This window comes from Myotis brandtii, unplaced genomic scaffold (genome assembly GCF_000412655.1).
Source record: "Myotis brandtii unplaced genomic scaffold, ASM41265v1 scaffold633, whole genome shotgun sequence".
NCBI classification, from domain to species: domain Eukaryota; kingdom Metazoa; phylum Chordata; class Mammalia; order Chiroptera; family Vespertilionidae; genus Myotis; species Myotis brandtii.
The window spans coordinates 789,913-810,388 of record NW_005370423.1 but is presented as its reverse complement, the minus strand read 5'-3'; the positions used below and the strand labels follow the sequence as shown (position 1 = coordinate 810,388).

Genomic DNA, 20,476 nt, shown 5'->3' with positions numbered 1-20,476 from the left:
CAGACCTCCGTGGCATTATTGCCTCCTTTAATATCGCTGACAGCCTCTCGCAAATGTATCACAAGTTGGCATTTATTAGTGCGAGGCACAAGTACGGGGCATGTTATTTGATTTGAATAACAGCTCGGAGCTACAGTTTGAGTCCAGAAATATATTAGTCAGAAACAATCTCATTTAATAACACAGAAACTAATAAAAGAAAAGCATTCCAACTGGTGCAGGATTGAATTTATGAATATTGCTTTAGCAGGATTAATGATCAGAACCCCCAACCTGTTTGTCACGTTATAACTGACTTTTTCCCCCATTTAAATGCAAAACCAGGAGTCAATGAGTCCGAGGGAGGGTAGAGCGCCTTGAAGAAAACCAGCTCATCTTACATGCAAGCCTCCAAATTGGCAATAAACTTTAATTACCGGGTCAGATGATCAAATTATAATCAGATAGCCGCACACGGAAATCCATGTTGGAAATTAATGAGACACGAGCCGGCCACCCGGCATCGCCGCACCTCTGTCACTTACTCACAGACATTTCATTTTCATTTAAAAGTCACCTTACGGACTCCCTCCTCCGTCTCCACTCGGAGCTTAACCTGATTGAGGAGACAGCTCCTTCTTAGACCACAGGTCCTCCGACTCGCACCTCCACCTGTGCACGGCCCTCCGCCTCTCACCTCGGGGAGGTCTGTGTGATCACTGACAATGGCGTTTCCAAACTGGCGCTTCCGTAAACCTGTCTGCCTTCAAAGTGACCCTTGACCCGGCGTCAGGTGGCCTCCGACAGAGGCAGCATCCCCACCGCGTGCTGAGCGCCCCGGAGGTTTAGCCAGAGGAACACTGTGCCTGGCTGAGAAATGCTGAAGTTCCTGTGAAATCAGCGGCTATGTTGGCAGGTGCCTGGTGTTAACCCCTCCCACCTGAGTCCTGGCAAGAAGGTCTCTATGAGTTCCCCGAGCTAAGCAGCACTTTCCCCTTCAAAATGTAATTAAAAAATATATATATATTTTTTATTGACTTCAGAGAGGAAGGGAGAGGGAGAGAGAGAAACATCAACAATGAGAGAGAATCACTGATTGGCTGCCTCCTGCCTGTCCCGCAACCCGGGCATGTGCCCCGACCGGGACCTCCTGGTTCATAGGTCGACGCTCAACCACGGAGCCACCCCGGCCGGGCTCTGAGGGTAATTTCTATTCTGCTCTGCAATCAGCTCCCCAAATTCCTTACTCAGGACCCAGAAGCGGTGCTCTTAAGTCTCTGTGCACTTCAGTGTGAGCGAATTCTATTTACAGGGATCAAAGCCGGCTCCATTGCTCACTGGCCGTGGCAGGCCGAGCTCTAAGTCGCGCTCTGCAGTTTGTCTCTCGAAGGCGTTCCTCTGTCTTCGGCAGCAGCGGCATTTGTAACAATAGCTTTTCTCCTGGGGCTCCCCTGGCAGCGGGGAGCCGGGAGCAAGGAAGAGGCTGCCTGTGAGAGGCTCAGAGAGGGGAGCGGAAAACGGCTGCTCTTCCATCCTGGATGCGCTTTCTTTTTCTAAAAATTAGATTTTTGCCCAGCCGGCGCGGCTCAGTGATTGAGCGTCGACCTATGAACCAGAGGTCATGGTTAGAATCCCGGTCAGGGCACAGGCCCGGGTTGCGGTCTCCATCCCCAGTGGAGGGCACGCAGGAGGCAGCGATCCATGATTCTCATCATTGATGTTTTTCTCTCTCACCTGCGCTCCCTCCCTCTCTGAAGTCAGTAAAAATATATTTTCAAAAATAAAAATTAGACTTTTCTGGAGCTTTCCTGTATGACACAATGGATGGGGGTGCATAGTATCTGACAGATAAAAATACATCGTTAGCATGAGTCTATCCCAAATATTGCAGGGGACGTACTTAGACTCAGAAGCCATCCCTTGTTTGTCTGTGTTCCTCATCATCTGCGATCATGGAAACAGTAACCGGCGGTGCGCTCTGAACCGGGAGGCAGACGCGGAGGGCTGGCTCGGGAAGCCCACGGTTGACCTGGGAGTTTGTGTTTTGACAAGCGTCTCAGGAGGTGCTCGGCATTGAACAAGTTTGAAAAATACTGCAAATACCTCGTGTCACGACGTCCCCGAGAAGCAGGCGGTAATGAAGAGCGGAGACAAGGCGAAGTGAGCCTTCGCTCCCTCGCAAAGTCAGGGCCCAGAAAGGCACAGGGCAGGGGTGGGCGTGGGGGAGGGGCACTGAGTCACGGAAATGTCAGCCTCAAAACACTCATTTCCTGTTGCCTGAAGCCAAAGGCCCTTTGGCTTAGAGCTGGGCAGGAGGAAGGCCAGACTAGGAACAGTATTTCTGCCAGTGTCCTTAGAATCTTTGCTGTTTTGTCTGCGTGCTCGGGGGTCCTACTGTGTCTTTGGGGGTCCTACTGTGTCTTGGGGGTCCTACTGTGTGCCCATTTAACAAGCAGGTTTAGGATAGAAATGCCAAACCGACGTGGCTGAAGGGTTCTGGTCCGTTCTGGAAGCTGCTGCGGCAGGCGGATCTGGATACGGAACCCCGCGCCCAGCCTGCGTGGAGAGACGCTGCAGGGCGGGGAGGGCTTCCTCAGCATCGCTGCCCACGAGCCTTGAAGCTCAAGGCCAGGCCGGGCTGGAGAACCCGCCGGCCGGGCTCCTTCCTCGGGCTGTAGGTGGAGCCATAACCTTACGAAAGGCGGCCGCGGGAGGTGGGGGTTTGGGCCGTGAAGCCAGATGTTTGAAACTTTTGGGGCTGCAGTTCCTGAGTGTGAACACCAGAGCGTCTCACTTTCTCCAAAGCCGAGGGGCTGGCAGAAGCCGAACCTGATGGTTCACTTTCCTTCCCTCCCTCCCCTCGCCTCCTCTGCCGACTCCTCTGCTTCAGGGCATCCCAGGCTGTGCGTCCCCTGGGCTGGTGAATCCATTTAGGAAATCAGACCTTTCACAGGGCGGCTTCGCACCCCAGGACGGGCCTCCGTGGGCTGGGCGGGCGCCACCTCCCTCCCCACAGAGAGGCCTAAGGGACCCTGAACCCACCAGGCTCAGCAGGCTCCCCGAGGGGTCGGCTCCCCCTCTTCTTTCTCTTCTGACTCGGTCCTCTCTCTTCACTCCTGGAAGTCGAGCTGGGCCATGGCCTGGCTTTCCAGTGCTGGGTCCCCTCCCCGAGCCAGGCCAGGGCGGGTGAGGCCCGGGAGCTCTGTGTCTCCGCCCCTGGCTGAGGTCCCCTCACCCCTCGGGCCCAGGCACTTGCTCGCCTCCTCCAGGCAGCCTTCTTTGCTTGCCGATAATTTATTAAGCGGTTTTGGCATTTTGGTTTTTAAAATATTGCATTAAAATAGGATTCATCTGGGTGGCCCAGTTTGGGGCCCACCCGAAATGTACCGCCGGCGAGTGCCTCACTCTCCTCATCCTAGTCCTGTCCCTGAGTGGGCGCATGAAACTTGTTATTTGGCTTAAAAAAAAAAGTGATCCCTGACCCTGTGGTTTTGGGGTTCTTGCAGAATACCTTCGCACACTGGCTCCCCCGCGACACGCCTCCTCCAGCAGTCGTGCTGTCAGTGACAAAATAAAACAATTCAGCAATGAGACTGATGTCCTTTCCTCGAGAGAAAACACCCATGGGGTGGGCGAGCAAGTTGGACAATAGGGAACCTTCTAGAACAGTGGTTCTCAACCTTGGCTGCACATTAGAATCACCTGGGAATCTCTTTAAAATCCTGATTTCTGGGCCTCCTCCTCCGGAAATTCTGTTTCTTTGTTACTAATGTTGGGGCCTTACCCCATAACAAAGAAACAGAATTTCCGGAGGAGGAGGCCCAGAAATCAGGATTTTAAAGAGATTCCCAGGTGATTCTAATGTGCAGCCAAGGTTGAGAACCACTGTTCTAGAAGGTTCCCTATTGTCCAACTTGCTCGCCCACCCCATGGGTGTTTTCTCTCGAGGAAAGGACATCAGTCTCATCCCTGAATTATTTTATTTTGTCACTGACAGCACGACTGCTGGAGGAGACGTGTCGCAGGGGAGCCAGTGTGCGAAGGTATTCTGCATTTGTGGAAGAGCCACACTCAAGGGGCCAAAGAGCCGCATGTGGCTGGCGAGCCGCGGTTTGCTAAGCCGCAGTTTGCCGACCACTGACTGGCACCCAACATGCACCCCATCTGTGTGGGTTCTGTCTCCCAGACTGACTTTGATTCTCTGGCCCCGGCTCTGTCTGCTTTTGGAGGAAACACACTGACCACACGGGAAAGCCAAGCCGGAGGCCCGGGGATCTGCAGCCTTCGAGAGCCCGGGACCCCCATGCATCCCTCTGTTAAAGCCCTTCCCTCCCCCCAGCCCCGCCTGGGCCGCAGCCTGCGGAGGGAGTCAGGTGTCGCCCATCTTCCTGATGAGTTTCACCTCCTCACCCCGGAAGTGGTTCTCCCGGAATCACAGAGATGGGGGCAGAACCAGGGCCTGCGGGTCCACCAGGGCCTGGGTCAGCTTCCTCTCCAGGACCACGCGGCCTCCCTGGCGCCCTGAGTGTCACCCACTCATCTTGGGAAGAGAACGGGGCCACCACCTGGTGTTGCGTCTGTAATAGATGTTGGTGCCCTGGCTTCTCCTTGGCCAACTCCGGGCAGAAGCGGCCCCACCTCCAGAGCCACCATGTCGCTGGACACAGATGCCCAGAGAGAGGTGGGTGAGGAGGCCGCAGAGCAGGGTGGGCAGGCGGTGGCGGGGCCTCCACCTGGTGGGACGCTGCTGCGAATCTGGGAGCTCGTGGTTGCTCGGCAATGAGGAGTTAAGGTTAAAACACGGTGTTGGCTGGTCTCGGAGGCCGAGGGTGGCTGAGCTGGTTCTGACGTTGGCGACTGGGAAGAGGTTGGAGGGTGGTCTGGGGCTGGAAGAAGGGGGTCGCTGGGTCGGTTCCGTCCAAACACCGTTGAAGCAAAAGACAGATCCGGGGGACCCCGGAGGGCACTGCCTTTCGGTTTGTTCTTTACATGTAAATATTTATAGAATGTTTTTTATGGTATAAGTAGGAACCCAATTAATATTTTTAGTAGTTGGGTCTGTTTCTAGACACTGTGAGCCGCGTTGCGTGCCTGAAATAAGCACCTCTCGCGCATGGTGCGTGGTATTTTTGTGTGGTACCCATTGTCTGTGCTAATGCTTTACTTAGACTATTTGCTTCAAAATTCATAGGGGAAATTAGGCGACAGTTTTCCTGTGTGTCTGTGTGTGCGGTATTTGCTGGGTGTGCCGGTCAATCGTGTACCCACTTCTTTAGAAGACGATGTGAGTTGTTCTCCTCTTCAGTCTGGGACAGTCTGAGTAGCTTACAATGGGCCAGTCTTTGAAGGCCTCTGAGAACCCCCAGAGCCCTTCTGGGCCAGGTGCACTTGGGGGACTCGCTCTTCAACAGCTTACTTGCATGGAACTGGTCTTTTAAATTTTCCTTATCTACTAGGGTCAAGATGGGTGAGCTGTACTTTCTAGAAAACCATCCATTTGGCCTAGGTTTTCAACTGTATTTGTGTAGAATTGCACGCCATAGAGTCGGGAAGTTGTAGAACAGCCTCTGATTTTTATTTATTTCTGCTTTTTATTAATTATTTCCTTCTCTCTACTTTCACTCATTTTACTTTTTGCTTTCCAACTTTTGAGATAGATATTTAATTTGTGGTTACACGTTCATTTTCATTCTTATAAATATTTAATCTATGCCTTTTCTTTTAACCTTTGCTTTCACTGTATCTCCAAGATTCTGATAGGTAGTGTTTTTCATAATAATTTTTCTTAAAAAGAATTGCTCAGTGTCAATTTTCAGTTCCTCGTTGACTGAGAATTGTTTGATTAAGAAATGTTTAACAATTTTAAAATTTCCAGATGGAAAGATCTCGTGTCTTTTGATTTTTATTTATTTTCCATCTTATTGCATTGTAATAAGACAATGTTGTTGGTCTGCGTTATTTTTACTTAAAAGGACTTATTGAAGTTTTCTTGGTGACCTCACATATGGTCAATTTTCATGAATGTTCCATGTGTATTTGAAAAGAAGAAACATTCTCTTTGATAAGGGTGAAGAGTTCAATATGTATTCATAAGACCTACCGTGGGATTATATTGTTTAGGTTTCATATATAAATATATTCATCTTGTCGGATAGCAAAGTCACCACCCCTGCTCTCTTTATGTGCGTTTGCAGGTACAGTTTTGCCTTCCTTTAGTTTTATTGTAGCTTGTTTTAGGAGCGGCTCTTACAACATAGAGTTGAGTTTTGCCTTGAAAGAAAATCTGAAAATATTTTTTTACGTGAGTGAGCAAGACCATGTACACTCATTGTTCCGACTGAAATACTCGGTCTTAGCTCTGCCCTGTTATTTTATGTAATATTTATTGTGCATCTTTACCAGGTGTTCTTCATTCCTTGGTCTGTTTTCTTTGCTTTTTAGTTTTTAAAAATGTTGGTGCTTAGAACGAAATGTTGCGTGTTTTTTTTTTTTTTTTTTTACGTGAGTGAGCAAGACCATGTACACTCATTGTTCCGACTGAAATACTCGGTCTTAGCTCTGCCCTGTTATTTTATGTAATATTTATTGTGCATCTTTACCAGGTGTTCTTCATTCCTTGGTCTGTTTTCTTTGCTTTTTAGTTTTTAAAAATGTTGGTGCTTAGAACGAAATGTTGCGTGTTTTTTTTGTGTGTGTGTAGAGATTATCTTCCCACTATCTTTATATGATGTCTATGATTTCTTTATTTAGGCTTCTGGTCTGCTATCTGGTCTGTCTGCTTTAAGTGACATATTTGTCACCTATAATCTATGGGAAACCCATACCTTTATTCTCCTTTCCCATTTCTTTACCCCCTTTCCCTGTAATAAAACCATCTGTGTTATAGCTACCTGGTCAGAGCACACAATAGCTACCTACGAGCCTCCCACTTTGTCCAGCCCTCCGTTTGCCATCGATCGTTACGTATGGCTGCTGCTCACCAGCAGCTCCCTGGACAGTTTCCATTCATTGCTGGGTTGGGCGGAGGTGGCCGTCCGGGAGCCTCCGCAGGAAGGACGCGGGGCCCGACATTCCCTGAATTCTTGCATGTCTAAACTCGCGTTTCTACAAACAAGCACATGGAAGATGCTCCACACCATTAGTCACCAGAGAAACACAAATCAAAACCATAGCGAGACACCAGTTCACACTCAAGAGTGGCTGTTACAAATTAAAGAAGGAAAATAACAAATGTCGCAAATATGTGGAGAAGTTGGAACCCTTGTACCGTGCTCGTGGGACTGTAAAATGGTTCAGCTGTGGTGGGAAACAGTTTGGCGGGTCCCCAAAAAGTGAAACATAGAACTGTCATATGACCCGGCAATGCCACTTCTAGACATAACCCCAGAAGACTCGAGAACAGGCACTCAAATAAACCCCAGTATGGAAACTTTCACAGCAGCTCTGGTCACAGTCACCCAGAGGCAGAACAGCCCAAATGCCCATCAATGGATGAAAGGACGAGCAAATTGTAGTTACTCACACGGTGGAATATTACTTAGCCGTGAAAAGGAGTGAAATAACGATACACGCTACGACACGGATGGACCTCGAAACCACCACGCTAAGTGAGAGAAGGCAGACTCGAAGGTCATGTATCCTGTGATCCTGTTTCTATGAAATATCCAAACTAGGTGAGTCCTCAGAGACAGACAGCAGGATGGTGGCTGCCCAGGGCTGGGGAGGGGGGCATGGGGTAAAACGGCTTCGTGTTTACATGGCTGTTCTGGGGTGAAGAAAGTGTCTGGAACTAGATAGAAGTGGGGGTTGTGCAACATTGTGAATGTACGAAGTGCTCCCTTTACAGCAGTTACTTTTATGTTATGTGAATTTCACCATAATAAAAATTGGTTCTCTATAGCCCTATTTGAGGGATAGTTGAGTGGGATAAAAGAGAAACCCTCCATTCCCACGGTGAGTTTTTTATAATATTTCACTGTGTGTTGCTTTGTAAGCTGCCTATTAGAAATCTAACGTCAAGCCGAAACCGGTTTGGCTCAGTGGATAGAGCGTCGGCCTGCGGACTGAAAGGTCCCAGGTTCGATTCCGGTCAAGGGCATGTATCTGGGTTGCGGGCACATCCCCAGTAGGAGATGTGCAGGAGGCAGCTGATCGATGTTTCTCTCTCATCGATGTTTCTAACTCTCTATCTCTGTCTCTTCCTCTCTGTAAAAAATCAATAAAATATATTTAAAAAAAAAAATCTAACGTCAAGCAGACTTTCGATATAAATGGCGGGTTCTCTTTGCTTGGAGGACCAGGGAATTATTTTGCCTTTGACTTTAATATCTAGTTGTTGTATCAGAATCTGTCTAAAAAGCTGACTGCTTAAAATCAGTTTTCCTACGTGGTGGGCCCTTTCCATATGCAGAGTCAGGTCTTATACTTCAGAAACGCTTCCTTGAATTATTGGTTTATAGATTAGTTCTGTTCCATTGTTTGGTGGTTCTCTTCAGAGTCTCTAATTATACTCAGTGTGCCTGTCTATCATTTTCTCACTGATTTTTTTCTACCTCTTCATTTTATTTTCTTGGCTTTCATTTCTATCCACTATTTTCCTTAGTCTACTCTCAGTAATATTTCTTTTCTCTTAGGTACCTAAAATAATCTCTCTCCTAACATCACCTCCCATTTCATAAGTTCCAGTTTGTCAATTTCTATTTTGAGTTTTACATTTTTGATCTGTTCCCCCCACCCCCATCTGCAATTGCTTATTTAATCATATTTAACTAGAGGCCCAATGCATGAAATTTGTGCAAGGGGTTCAGCCCTCGCAGCCCGGCTTCGTCCGGAAGGACATCTGGAAGGTCATTCGGCTGCCCGGTCTAATTAGCATATTACGCTTTATTATTATAGATTCCTATCGGAATATTGTATTTCATTTTCTTTTTGCATCAGGGCTGGTTTTCTTGATTACTTCTGGAGTTTTTTTCATCTGCTGAAAAGTTTTTCTTAACTTTTACAAAAGTGAAGTGTATCATCAATTTAGCAAAGTAAACAACTGGTAACCCAATGCTTCGCTCCCCCCCCCACCCCGCCATCTTAAAACACCACCGTTCAGACTCTATCGCCTGCCAGGCTTTATCCCAACACCACTTACCATAAAGAGTGGTATCCTTTCTGCCACCTTGTTAGTGAGCAGCCCAGTTTCAAAGTCCCATCCTGAAGTCCTGCTTCCTAGGGCCACTCCTGGCATCTGCTCTGAGCCTGGGTCCCCCGGCCTTGGCCAGCCTGAAACAGGGGCTCGAATGCAGGCCCCTGATTGGGGAAATGGCCCTAGAGCGGTGGTTCTCAACCTTCCTAATGCCGCGACCCTTTAATACAGTTCCTCATGTTGTGGTGACCCCCCATTTCATTGTTACAAATTGAACATAATGAAAGCATAGTGATGAATCACAACAACAATATGTAATTATATATGCGTTTTCCGATGGTCTTAGGCGACCCCTGTGAAAGGGTTGTTCGACCCCCAAAGGGGTCACGACCAACAGGTTGAGAACCGTTGCCCTGGATGGAGGAGGGAGGAAGACCTAAGGGAAGGGGGGGGCCCATCCCTCCCGGATCAGCAGGTTGATCTGGGGGGGATGGGCTCACTTCTGCTGGATCCCTAGTGACTGTGCTGGGGTTGTCCGTCTGGGGGGTGGGAAGAGGAAGTGTTAACCTGCTGGCTCCTGGCTCCCAGTGGCCAAGGGCTCCCCAGGGTGCTCACGTCCATGTTTGTGATGCCCCCCCCCCCCCGCTTCCCCCCTGGAGCACCTCCTGCTGTTCTCCAATGGCTCCTCCACTGTTTCCGCCAGGCAGCCGGCACTCGGGGTTGTGGGGGGCAGGGGGACGTCTGATGCTTGTAGGGTTTCCTCTTTGCCTTTGACTTTCAGCAGCTTTTCTGTGCTGGGTCCTCAGTGATTTTCGTTGTGTGGACCCCGCTTGGCCACACTGGACTGAGTCGTTCTTACGTCCGTGCCTCATGAGTATTCTGGAAAAGTCTTCGCCATTCTCTCTGGAATAGTGATTCTAATTCTCTTGTTCCTCTCCTGGGACTTCAGTGATATGTGTAACTTTCCACACAGTCCCATGTCTATGAACTCCCCCCTCCCCACTTTAGAAAATGTTTTTTTATTTTCTTTCCTTGCATCATAATTTGTTTTTGCTGTGTCCTCTTCCATTGTGTCTGATTTGCTGCTAGGCCCACTTGGTGAATTCTTAATGTCAGTCACACTTATACAATTTCCACTTGGTTTTTTAAAATAACGTGCAATTCCGTGTCAAACTTCTCAAGGTTTCTAACTGCACGAACACACTGAGCAGCGGTTGGAGGTTCACAGGTGTGAGTGCACGATCTGAATTCCTGTTTCCCTGCCTGTCTGCGGTCACGTGGCCTCGCCTCCTCGTGTGCCCGGCTAGTTTCCTGTGCACCCAACACCGTTTGGAACAACAAAGCGGAGGTCATCCGCGGGGCGTAACTGGAGCCTGAGGGTTCACGGAGGCACCTCGGTCCCTGCTGGACCCGAAGTTTCAGTCTCGGTCCTCAGAGCCCCACGTCTGCTGAAGCTCTGGCCGCCTCCCGCCTGGCTCACCTCGGGCGTGCTGTTTCCAGACCTTGTGCCCCTCCTCTCACAGCCCAGTAGCGGGTGGCGCTCAGATTTTTAAAAACACTTTGTATATTTATAGTTTGTGTGTGTGTGTATGTGTGTATGTGTATGTATGTGTGTGATGTGTATGTGTGTATGTGCGTGTGTATGTGCGTGTGTGCGTGTGTGTATGTGTGTGATGTGTGTGTATGATGTGTATGCGTGTATGCGTGTGATGTGTATGCGTGTGATGTGTGTGTATATGTGTGTACATGTGTGGGATGTGTGTATGTGTGATATGTGTATGTGTGTATGTGTGTGTGCATGCATGTAAAATCAGCTTTCCCAGTTGTTCTTCACACACAGGGTGGGCCAACCCATCCAGTCCGCCATCACTGGAGCAAAACTCCTTCCTGCTGAAAAGCTTTGATTCCCATTTTTATTTCTGATGGAAATGGATGGGGGCTTCTTTCTCTTTTTAATGGAAACTTGCTTTGCATTTCCCTGGACTAGTGAGGGCAGATCATCAATCCTGGGGGGGCGGGGGGGTGGGGGTTCAGGGTTTCTTAGCTCAAGAGCGTCCTCTTCTTGGACGGGAATGCGCTCCTGTACGAAGCGACCTGTGGGTTTGTGTGGGGAGTGATGCCCTCCGACCAGTCTTCGCTTCTTGCTTCTCCGGGCTCAGGCTCAGCTGGTTTCTCCTTTCGCTGACTCGCTGTGTCTCCCAGGGACGCCCCACCCTTCCACATGCCCCCCTCTCCCGAAAGGGGTGTCTCTCCAGGGCTGGGGCCTGTGGTCCTGTCACCCCCAGGCCCTGCCCTTCGCTCCCCCAGCAGCCGGGCCTCGGGCACAGGCTTTAACCTGTTCCTACCTTCCCGGCTCAGCTCAGGGCGGCCCTTCTACGGGGGGTGGGGGTTGGGGGGAGCCCTGGTTGGCAGTATCCGTGTCCTACCACCTCGCACCTCCCCTCACGCTCCGCCCTCGCCTTCCTCCCTTCGCTGTGGGCCTCTGCGCTGAGCTCTGCAGAATTTTGTCTCCTAGTTATATTGTAAAATGGGTTATTTCTTGTCCTATTAGAGTCCAGGGCAATGACTATGCATACTGTTAACTTCTAGTGAGAGTGACTTTTTAGCTACCCTTTTGCTACCGATTTCTAATTTCATTGCATTTTACTGAGAGAAGCAGTCTGTAAGGTTTTGATTCTCGGGAATTGAGAGCGAGTTCACAGCTGACTTTTAAAAAATGTTCTGTGTGCATTCTGTATGCGTTCAAGTTTAGTAATGGTATTATGCGGATCTCCTAGACTTAGTCGTTTTAACCTATCGCTCTCGGGGAGTTAAAGTCTCCCGAACTCGCTGCAGCCACGGCATTTTGCCCGTTGCTCTGTCAGTTCCTGCTCCGCGCATTTTGAGGCTATACCGTTAGGTGCATCTACGTTCACGTTCATTGTATCTCCCACCCCTTTCCGTTTCCTGTACGAAACGCCCGTTCTTGTTCCTTGTTTCCCGCTGATTGTGTCGTTGAAACAGTCCCCTGGCTTAGTGTTTACGTCCTCATCACATCTCTCTTGTTCTATAGTCCCCCCTCCTCTTGTATAGAAACGCCAACCTCTGTGCTCTATGTGGTCTCTTCAATGTTCTAGCATCTCTCTCATTTTCCCTGTTGTTAATGACATGTGTAACTCTGACAAAAACATTCATACCAACCAAAGCTTGATTTCAGTGACACATTCCCTTCCATGAAAATGGAATTATGCTCCCGTTCCTTAACAGTGATTTCTGGGGGACACTCTGAGTTACAGCCTCTGTTACTTCACTGCAAAAAGGTACAAGAAGTGAAGATACAAAAGTTAGCTTGTTCCCTTATTTCACGACGGCTAAGACTCCCCTGCCACGTGAATTCAGGAAGGTCTGGACACGAGGGTCCCCGGGAAGGCCGCTGGAGGAGCTGTGAGAGGTGCTGGCATCTGCGTTAGTGGCTGCACCACCACGAAGGGGGCACTTTCACTAACGAAAAATGATCGGGGGGGAGGGGGGGCAGACAGGCGGGAGGAGGTGTGCAGCTGCATATGGGCGCCAGCAGGACAGGTGACAGAAATATAAAGACCACGGTGGCAGATCCAGTTCAGCAAGAACACGCAGGGCGTGCAGGGCGGAGAGAGGCGAGTCTCAGTAGAGCCAGAAGGAGCCAAAGCTGACGGGAAAGCCCGCAGGCGTCCGCCGGAGAGATCCCGAGCGCACGTGGGAAACAGCGAAGGGGAAACGCTGTCGAACGTGTAGCCGATGTCACACGGGGAGCGGGAAGGGCAGGGGCAGAGGCGTGAGCACCAGGAACGCTGGCCGCTGCTCCAGGTCAGACCAGACTAGTTAAGTGCAGGCCACGGGCGGCACTTGGAAATGGAAGGGAACACTCTGTCTTGTCAGGTAAAAGGGGTCAGGCCCTGACCGGTTTGGCTTGGTGGATAGAGCGTCGGCCTGCGGACTGAAGGGTCCCAGGTTCGATTCCGGTCAAGGGCATGTACCTTGGTTGCGGGCACATCCCCAGTGAGTGTGCAGGAGGCAGCTGATCGATGTTTCTCTCTCATCAATGTTTCTCTCTATCCCTCTCCCTTCCTCTCTGTAAAAAATCAATAAAAATATATTTAAAAAAAGGGGGGGGGGTTAGGCTGAGCTGTTCTCTAACCCGACAGCCTTGGTTTCTATGACACGTGCTCCTCGAGCTGACAGTCCAGCTTCCTGGCTGACCTGGAGGCTGTTTTGTTCTGAGCGAAGGGGAGGGAAGCTGTGCTGGCTCCACTCATGGGCCTGATTAGGCGTGAGGCCCAGTTCCTCTGTGTTAAGGTGGTCGGGGGCCTGCAGGCAGGAGTGACCTGTTAGAACAGTGGTCGGCAAACTCATTAGTCCACAGAGCCAAATATCAACAGTACAATGATTGAAATTTCTTTTGAGAGCCAAATTTTTTAAACTTAAACTACATAGGTAGGTACATTGTTATTAACTTAACTAGGGTACTCCTAAGGCTTAGGAAGAGCCACAATCAAGGGGCCAAAGAGCCGCATGTGGTTCGTGAGCCGCAGTTTGCCGACCACGGTGAATGTACGCTCATGGCTGGGGATGAGCTATCGCCCGGACATTGTCAATCACTTGATACTTGTATATGCTCCACGCGCTCCCTTGGTCGTTTTATACGACATCAAGATGACATTTTATGGTCAAATTTGTTCACAGACATGCCTCACATTTTGCTCGCTAGCGCATAAGGAAATCATTCCAAATTCAGCAATAGTGCCAGTTTGACTAAAAAAGTTAGTTTCCATTTCCACAAAAATGTTAATCGGATTCTTGTTAGAACATGTGTAAGAAGTGGTCCGCGTTGTCGCAGCGCTTGATGTCAGATTACCAAAATAATTTATGTTTTGTCGTGGGAACGGGGGTGCACGCAGAACCCCCCAGTCACATGACCACGCCTCGGCCCCCGCTTCTTCCTAACACATAGAAACTGTTTGTGTTTTGTGGTAACAAATGAATGGCAGGAAGAGCAGAATTTCAATGTGCCTGTTCTTTATTTGATTAAATATATTCTCTATTTATTCTTTAAAAAAACTAACTTAAGTTAAAGGGCAATAAACCATGATAATTTAGAAAACATGTTGAAACTGAGAGTGAAGAAATATGTTCTCTACGGAAACCACACTGCAAACCATAAAACTGATTTTCGTCAGCTCCTCTCCTGACAGTGGCTGGGAATCTGACATTTCTACTGCAGTCGGCAAAACCCATGTGAACACGCTCTCCCACACCACGCCACGTCTATTTATATTTCAATCTAAAGCAGCGGTCGCCAACCTTTTGGACCTCACGGACCACCAGTGGCCCATGGACCACAGGCTGGCGACCACTGATCTAAAGCACTGAGCCCCAAGCACTGAGTGCGCCATGTGCGTTCACACCGGGGCCTGCGGGTTCACACTGGGACCTGTGTGTTCACATCAGGCGCATTCACATCAGGACCTGTGTGTTCATACTGGGACCTGTGCAATCACATGAGGACCTGCGGGTTCACACTGGGACCTGTGTGTTCACATCAGGCGCATTCACATCAGGACCTGTGTGTTCATACTGGGACCTGTGCAATCACATGAGGACCTGCGGGTTCACACTGGGACTTGCAGGTTCACACTGGGACCTGTGTGTTCACACTGGAACCTGCAGGTTCACACCGGGACCTGTGTGTTCACATTGGGACCTGCAGGTTCACACCGGGACCTGTGCGTTCACACCGAGAGCTGTGCGTTCACACAGGGACCCGTGTGTTCACACCGAGAGCTGTGTGTTCACACCAGAACCTGCGCATTCACACCAGGACCTGTGAGTAGACACTGGGACCTGCACGTTCACACTGGGACTTGTGGGTCCACTCAGCATTACCCTGACTGGGCGAGTGTGCGTGGCGAGGCCACTGCCGACCCCCTGCCCCCGAGCCACCGGAGTGGATGAGGCTTGGCTCCCCATGGAAGACCACTGCTCTGTGATCCAAAAGGTGAGCTTTTCAATGAACTCTGGTCGACACGAGACGAGACACCAATCTCAGGCAGATGAGACCGAGTGCCGCGTCCACAGGGGAGCAGCGAGGCCTCTCGCCCACTCAGCTGTCAGCACCCACCAGCCAGGTGTGAACAGGAGCTCTGTGAGCGCTGACGTATCGAGGTGAGCATTTTAACACTAGGAAGTGACCTTTAATAATCCATATGGTAAAAGTGAACAGGACCATGGCTGAATCTCTCGTCTCATCTGCGCACACAGTCCACACAGCTGACCAGGTCGCAGAGGGTTTCGGATAAACGCCCCCCTCTCCTCTCACAGATAAGTCAGCGCCATCCGCTCCTTCCCCCACAGAAAGGGCGTTTCGTGTGGGATGTCATGTATAAACAATAACACACAATAAATGTCTCCAAAGCCAGGCGGCTAATCCCAGGCCCCGCTGTTTGGGATTACCGCGGGGGGCGGGGCGAGAGGGTGAGGCGGGGCGCCGGGCCTCATGACCCCGGCTGCGAGAGCCACAGCGCTCTGAGAGGCGGGAGGAGGATCGGCCAGCTGAAGTGACAACAGACCTGTGGCCGTTTATGAGGGCTGGAGAGGCTCAGCTGCAGAGGCTGCGGTCTCCAGAAGGTTCCAGAGGAATGAGTGACCTCGGAGATCCAGAGTTTGATGAGAGCGAGTCTCCCTGGAGGTGGCAGGCCCCAGGCAGGAGGCCCCGGGGCAGAGAGAGAACCCACGGCCGGCGTGGCCAGGCGCACGCTCCTGGTCCCACTGCGCACATCGACAAGTTAATATTGTACGGATGTCATTTCAAAGCCTCCTGAAGACGAGAGTCATGATTGAGGCCATTAGAGCACAGATGGTTCAAACTATATGCAGATACTCAGACTTGCATTTTTGCATTATAGCTGCTTTTTTCCTCTGTTGAACTGTAATGAATTGTCTCATAATCTATTCCATCTTCTTGCCATTAGCGGGCTTTGAATGTTCACAAATAGGAGCAAAGAACTCATTTTCCAGAGCTTTAATCACACAAAGAGGGAATGCCTAATTCTCTAAATGAAATGGCCTGTGAGCACTGGAGCAGAGATTTAATATAGCACGGCAAATTAGGTAGATTTTAATAAATTGCTTATCTCCCTGAATACGTTACATATGCTTAGGAAGGAACCTAGCCTGTTTGCAAACAGTGGAAAGCCGCAGCCTATAAAAATCCTTTGAAGAAAATGACAAATAAAAGAGAAATTAAAAAATGAACTGCATTATAGCCTGGACCTCTAGAGACAATTCCTTTGCAGCGCTGATTCACAGCACCATTAAAATATCAATTAAATCCTTCAGTGAGACCGGGTAAAAGCGAGAAAATCACCTTGCGGAGCCGCTTCCGGACGCCGCTGCCCCACCTCCCCGCATTGTACCGCCCGATGTACGGCCAAGACGTGCCCGCGGGATATCCTCTCAGGGCTGCTGAGCGTATCACCGGGGCCGTGCTTTCTCATCATTTCTCTCTGTCACGAGCTAAGTTTTCAAAGTGTAAATTGCATATACATCTGTCTCTACCTCCTCTCTACACACATGTTCCTGGATCCCATCACCAAAGTCGCCATCGCAAAATCCACGAAAACAGGACCAATAGGAAGGACTGTCATTTTTAAGCGAGAAAAACAAACAACTTGCAGGAACTTAGTAAGTGGGTGCCAAGCCTTGTTCTTCATATTTAATTGATAGGAACTGCAGGCATCAAAGGAAGTGCACACTGAGCTTTAATGTGCGTAAAATGGGTATTAGCATTTTAAAGAGGAGGATTAACACATTAATCCGAGTAATTTTCATATATTGCTTCTAATAAAATCTTCACAGTGTAAAACTCTTAATGAGGCCAATCATGGGCATTCCACTTAGTGGGACGATTAGGGATAACATGAAAGTACTCCTTTTTCATAGGTTTTTCTAAGATTTATGCTTTTTGCTTATTAAAAATGAAAATGGGACTTGCATTTCAGTTCTTCATAAGGAAATGTTGAAAATGCAAATAGTCTTTCTTATACTATCCTGTGGGTATGGATTGAGGTGCTGCCCCTTAGGGAGATCTGAAGTCCGGAGAGATGGCAGCCATGGGAAGGGGGGAAAGAAACATAAACAAATGGCCCAGCCCGCATGGCTCAGTGGTTGAGCATTGACCTATGAACCAGGAGGTCACGGTTTAATTCCCGGTCGGGGCACAGACCTATGAACCAGGAGGTCACGGTTCGATTCCCGGTCGATTCCCGGTCGGGGCACAGGCCCGGGTTGCTAGCTCAATCCCCAGTGTGGGGCGTGCAGGAGGCAGCCGATCCATGATTCTCTCTCAACATTGATGTTTCTCTCTCTCCCTCTCTCCCTCTCCCTTCCTCTCTGAAATAAATAACTATATTTGAAAAAGAACCAAATGAAAGAGTATACAAAACTTGAACCCTTCACCCCAGCCTCCCGTGAATGAGAGATGACAGGCAGAGAGCATTGCAGACAGCCCAGCTCCGAGCTCTGAGCGTGCGCATCCGCTCTGGACGAGGCGGCGTCTCCGGGGCAGTTTCTCTCAGGCCTCCCAGCCCGCGCCGTCCTGCTCGCGGACCGACCGCAGGGCCTGGAGCGCTTCCACCGTCACCCTGAGCTGGCCGATTCTTCCGCCACCGGCTCGGGCGTCCCACACTAGGGAGAGAAGAGCGGACAGACGTTAGGATCACCCCACAGATGTCCTTCAGGTGGGGCGGCTGGAACCCTGGTTGTAAGGCTGGAGATGCCGCTATGAAAGTCCAAAGTTCACTGGCATCTCAGAAAGCTAACACTCAGAGCTGCCACTCGTGCAGGGAGATACACGTCTGACACATTCTAGATCAGCCGTGGGCAAACTACGGCCCGCGGGCCGGATCCGGCCCGTTTGAAATGAATAAAACTAAAAAAAAAAAGACCGTACCCTTTTATGTAATGATGTTTACTTTGAATTTATATTAGTTCACACAAACACTCCATCCATGCTTTTGTTCCGGCCCTCCGGTCCAGTTTAAGAACCCATTGTGGCCCTCGAGTCAAAAAGTTTGCCCACCCCTGTTCTGGATGCACTGAAAGGAACGACCCGTCACGTGTACCTAGCGGACAGGCTGCGGGATAATGACTCCAAGAGAGTCAGGATTTCCAAGCCGGTGAAACCAAAGTGTAAAAGGGGTCAGGCGACAACGAAGGCCCTGTTCTAACCACTGTGCAGAAGTTACACGATCGTGATTTGGGTTGGCTGGTTATAACATTCCGTGATAATGGAGTGGAGGTGGAATTAGAAAAGTGGAAATGGCAGATCAGGAATATTCAGGTCTGTGGACTGAGGGGCCAGGAGCTGATGCCGTGGCCCTCAGGGTTGTACCACAGGCAGCCACTGGGCAAAGCACCGGCCTCCTCGGAGCTCGGGCGGGGCAGGCGGGATGCTGAGCGGGCACCTGGGCGCCGCCCTCTGTGCACACTGACGCCTGTAGGGACTCCAGGCCGGAACCCTGAACTTTGCAAGCTCGACAGCACTGGAGTCCATGTAGGTTCCTGTTTCTGTTCCGTGTGGTTTACTTGAGCTTTATGGTGTGTGTGTGTTTCATTCCAAGGAAACCGGCGAGGAAACCTTCACACAGAACTGGGTGCAGAGACTCGGGTGGAGAAGGGGCAGGCCGGGGGCTGACGGGCACTCGGTGGACAAGGGGCAGGCAGGGGGCTGACGGGCACTCGGTGGACAAGGGGCAGGCAGGGGGCTGACAGGCACTCGGTGGGGAAGGGGCAGGCAGGGGAAGCCGGGCACAGGGGGCCGCTCGTGCCCCTGAGGGTTCTCTCTTTGGGCCTTCTTGCCGCTGGGCTGGCACAGAACACAGTTTAGAATCCTAAAATGACTCCCCCGAGCACGGCCGCAGTCGCTGTCTGCGCCAGGCCAGTGTGGTCACACGTGGCCTTGCAGGATGAGGACACGGCTGCTAAGCAGAACCGACTGGAAGAAAGATCCAGAACAGGAAGCGTATGTAATTTGGTTATTCTGTCAGGCTCTCTTGCCGCTGGGTGTCTTACCGGGTGGCTTGGGTTAATATTTTAATTCTCTCCTCTCTCTCTCCTGTGACCCTCTGCCTTGTAGTTAGATGTGTCTGGTTTATCAGAATTCCCAGAGCAGGCTGCTATGTGGTTATTTGGTCTAATCTGCTCATTGCGTGGCGTGACCCTGCCCTGGGAGCACCTGACACGCCTCCAGGACACGCAGCTGCCACGTGACCGGGTGGACGGTGGTGCCAGCAGCGCCCGGCCCTTCGGTGTCAGTGACGTGCTGGCTTAGTGCACGAGTGAAAGACTAAGCAGACCACATGCATCCCCCGGAGAAGGCTCTGCTCACGTAACGCGTGAGACTAGGACTCGGCTCATTTCTCCACACACTGTGGACGGCCCCGGCCACATTCCTCCGGCGGGTCCAGACGCCCTGCAAGGACAGGTGGACAGGAAGCCCGGCTGGGACGCACACCTGCAGAGGTGATGCCCACAGGTCACATCTGCTCAGACCCTCTGTCCCCCCGAGTCCTGCAGGGAACGAGTCCTGTGTGCTGACCATCACTGGACTGTGACCCCGAATGAGAAAGAAGGCTTGCGAAAGACTGAAACGGCCCGGCCGGTGTGGCTCAGTGGTTGAGTGTCGACCTATGAGCCCAGAGGTCATGGTTCGATTCTAGGTCAGGACACATGCCCGGGTTGCAGGCTCAATCCCCAGTGGGGGCGTTCAGGAAGCAGCCGATCCATGAGTCTCTCTCATCATTGATGTTTCTATTTCTCTCTCCCTCTCCCTTCCTTTCTGAAATCAATAAAAAAATATAAAAACAAAAAAACAAAAGACTAAAACGATCACTCAGAAGAACAGGCCACAGCGGAAACAAGCCTGACAGCACGAGGCCTCCATAAACACCGTGAAGAGTAGCCAGTGGCCATATCTGTCTCACACACATCCAATAGGAACAAACTGAATAATTCCCCCTGGGAGCACCTGACACGCCTCCAGGACACGCAGCTGCCTGAGCTGCACAGGATTCGGCTGGCCTGCGACTCGCTGTCCTCGCAGCCAGCAGAAGGGAGGCTTTAGTCCAGACCCTGCGGCTGAGCAGCACCCCGCCCGTACCGTCGATATTCTGCTCGACGAGGTCCCTCCCTTCCCGAAGCAGGTCGGCGAGGTCGACGTGGGCGAGGCCGATGTCCTCACACTCCAGGTCCTGCTCCTCCTCTGGGGGGTCGCTGACCACAGTGAAGCGGACGCTGGGAGGGAGAAGCAGACAGTCACCGCCCCGTGAGAAAACCACCAGAAACAGAACT

At 50.7% G+C, this 20,476-nt stretch overlaps 1 protein-coding gene across 3 annotated transcripts in view; it reads right to left on the bottom strand.

Moving 5' to 3' along the window:
• Nucleotides 1–17,492: 17,492 nt before the first annotated feature.
• The window catches only part of RPGRIP1L (RPGRIP1-like), a 78,514-nt gene continuing 75,530 nt past the window's right edge, over nt 17,493–20,476 (bottom strand). For all 3 annotated transcript variants that reach the window (XM_014528423.1, XM_005880295.2, XM_014528424.1), the window contains 2 exons: nt 20,286–20,419; nt 17,493–17,812 (listed from right to left, as the gene is read on the bottom strand). In XM_014528423.1, the coding sequence (XP_014383909.1) occupies nt 17,700–17,812; nt 20,286–20,419 (247 nt within the window). In that variant the 3' untranslated portion in view covers nt 17,493–17,699. The remainder of the gene's footprint in view (nt 17,813–20,285; nt 20,420–20,476) is intronic.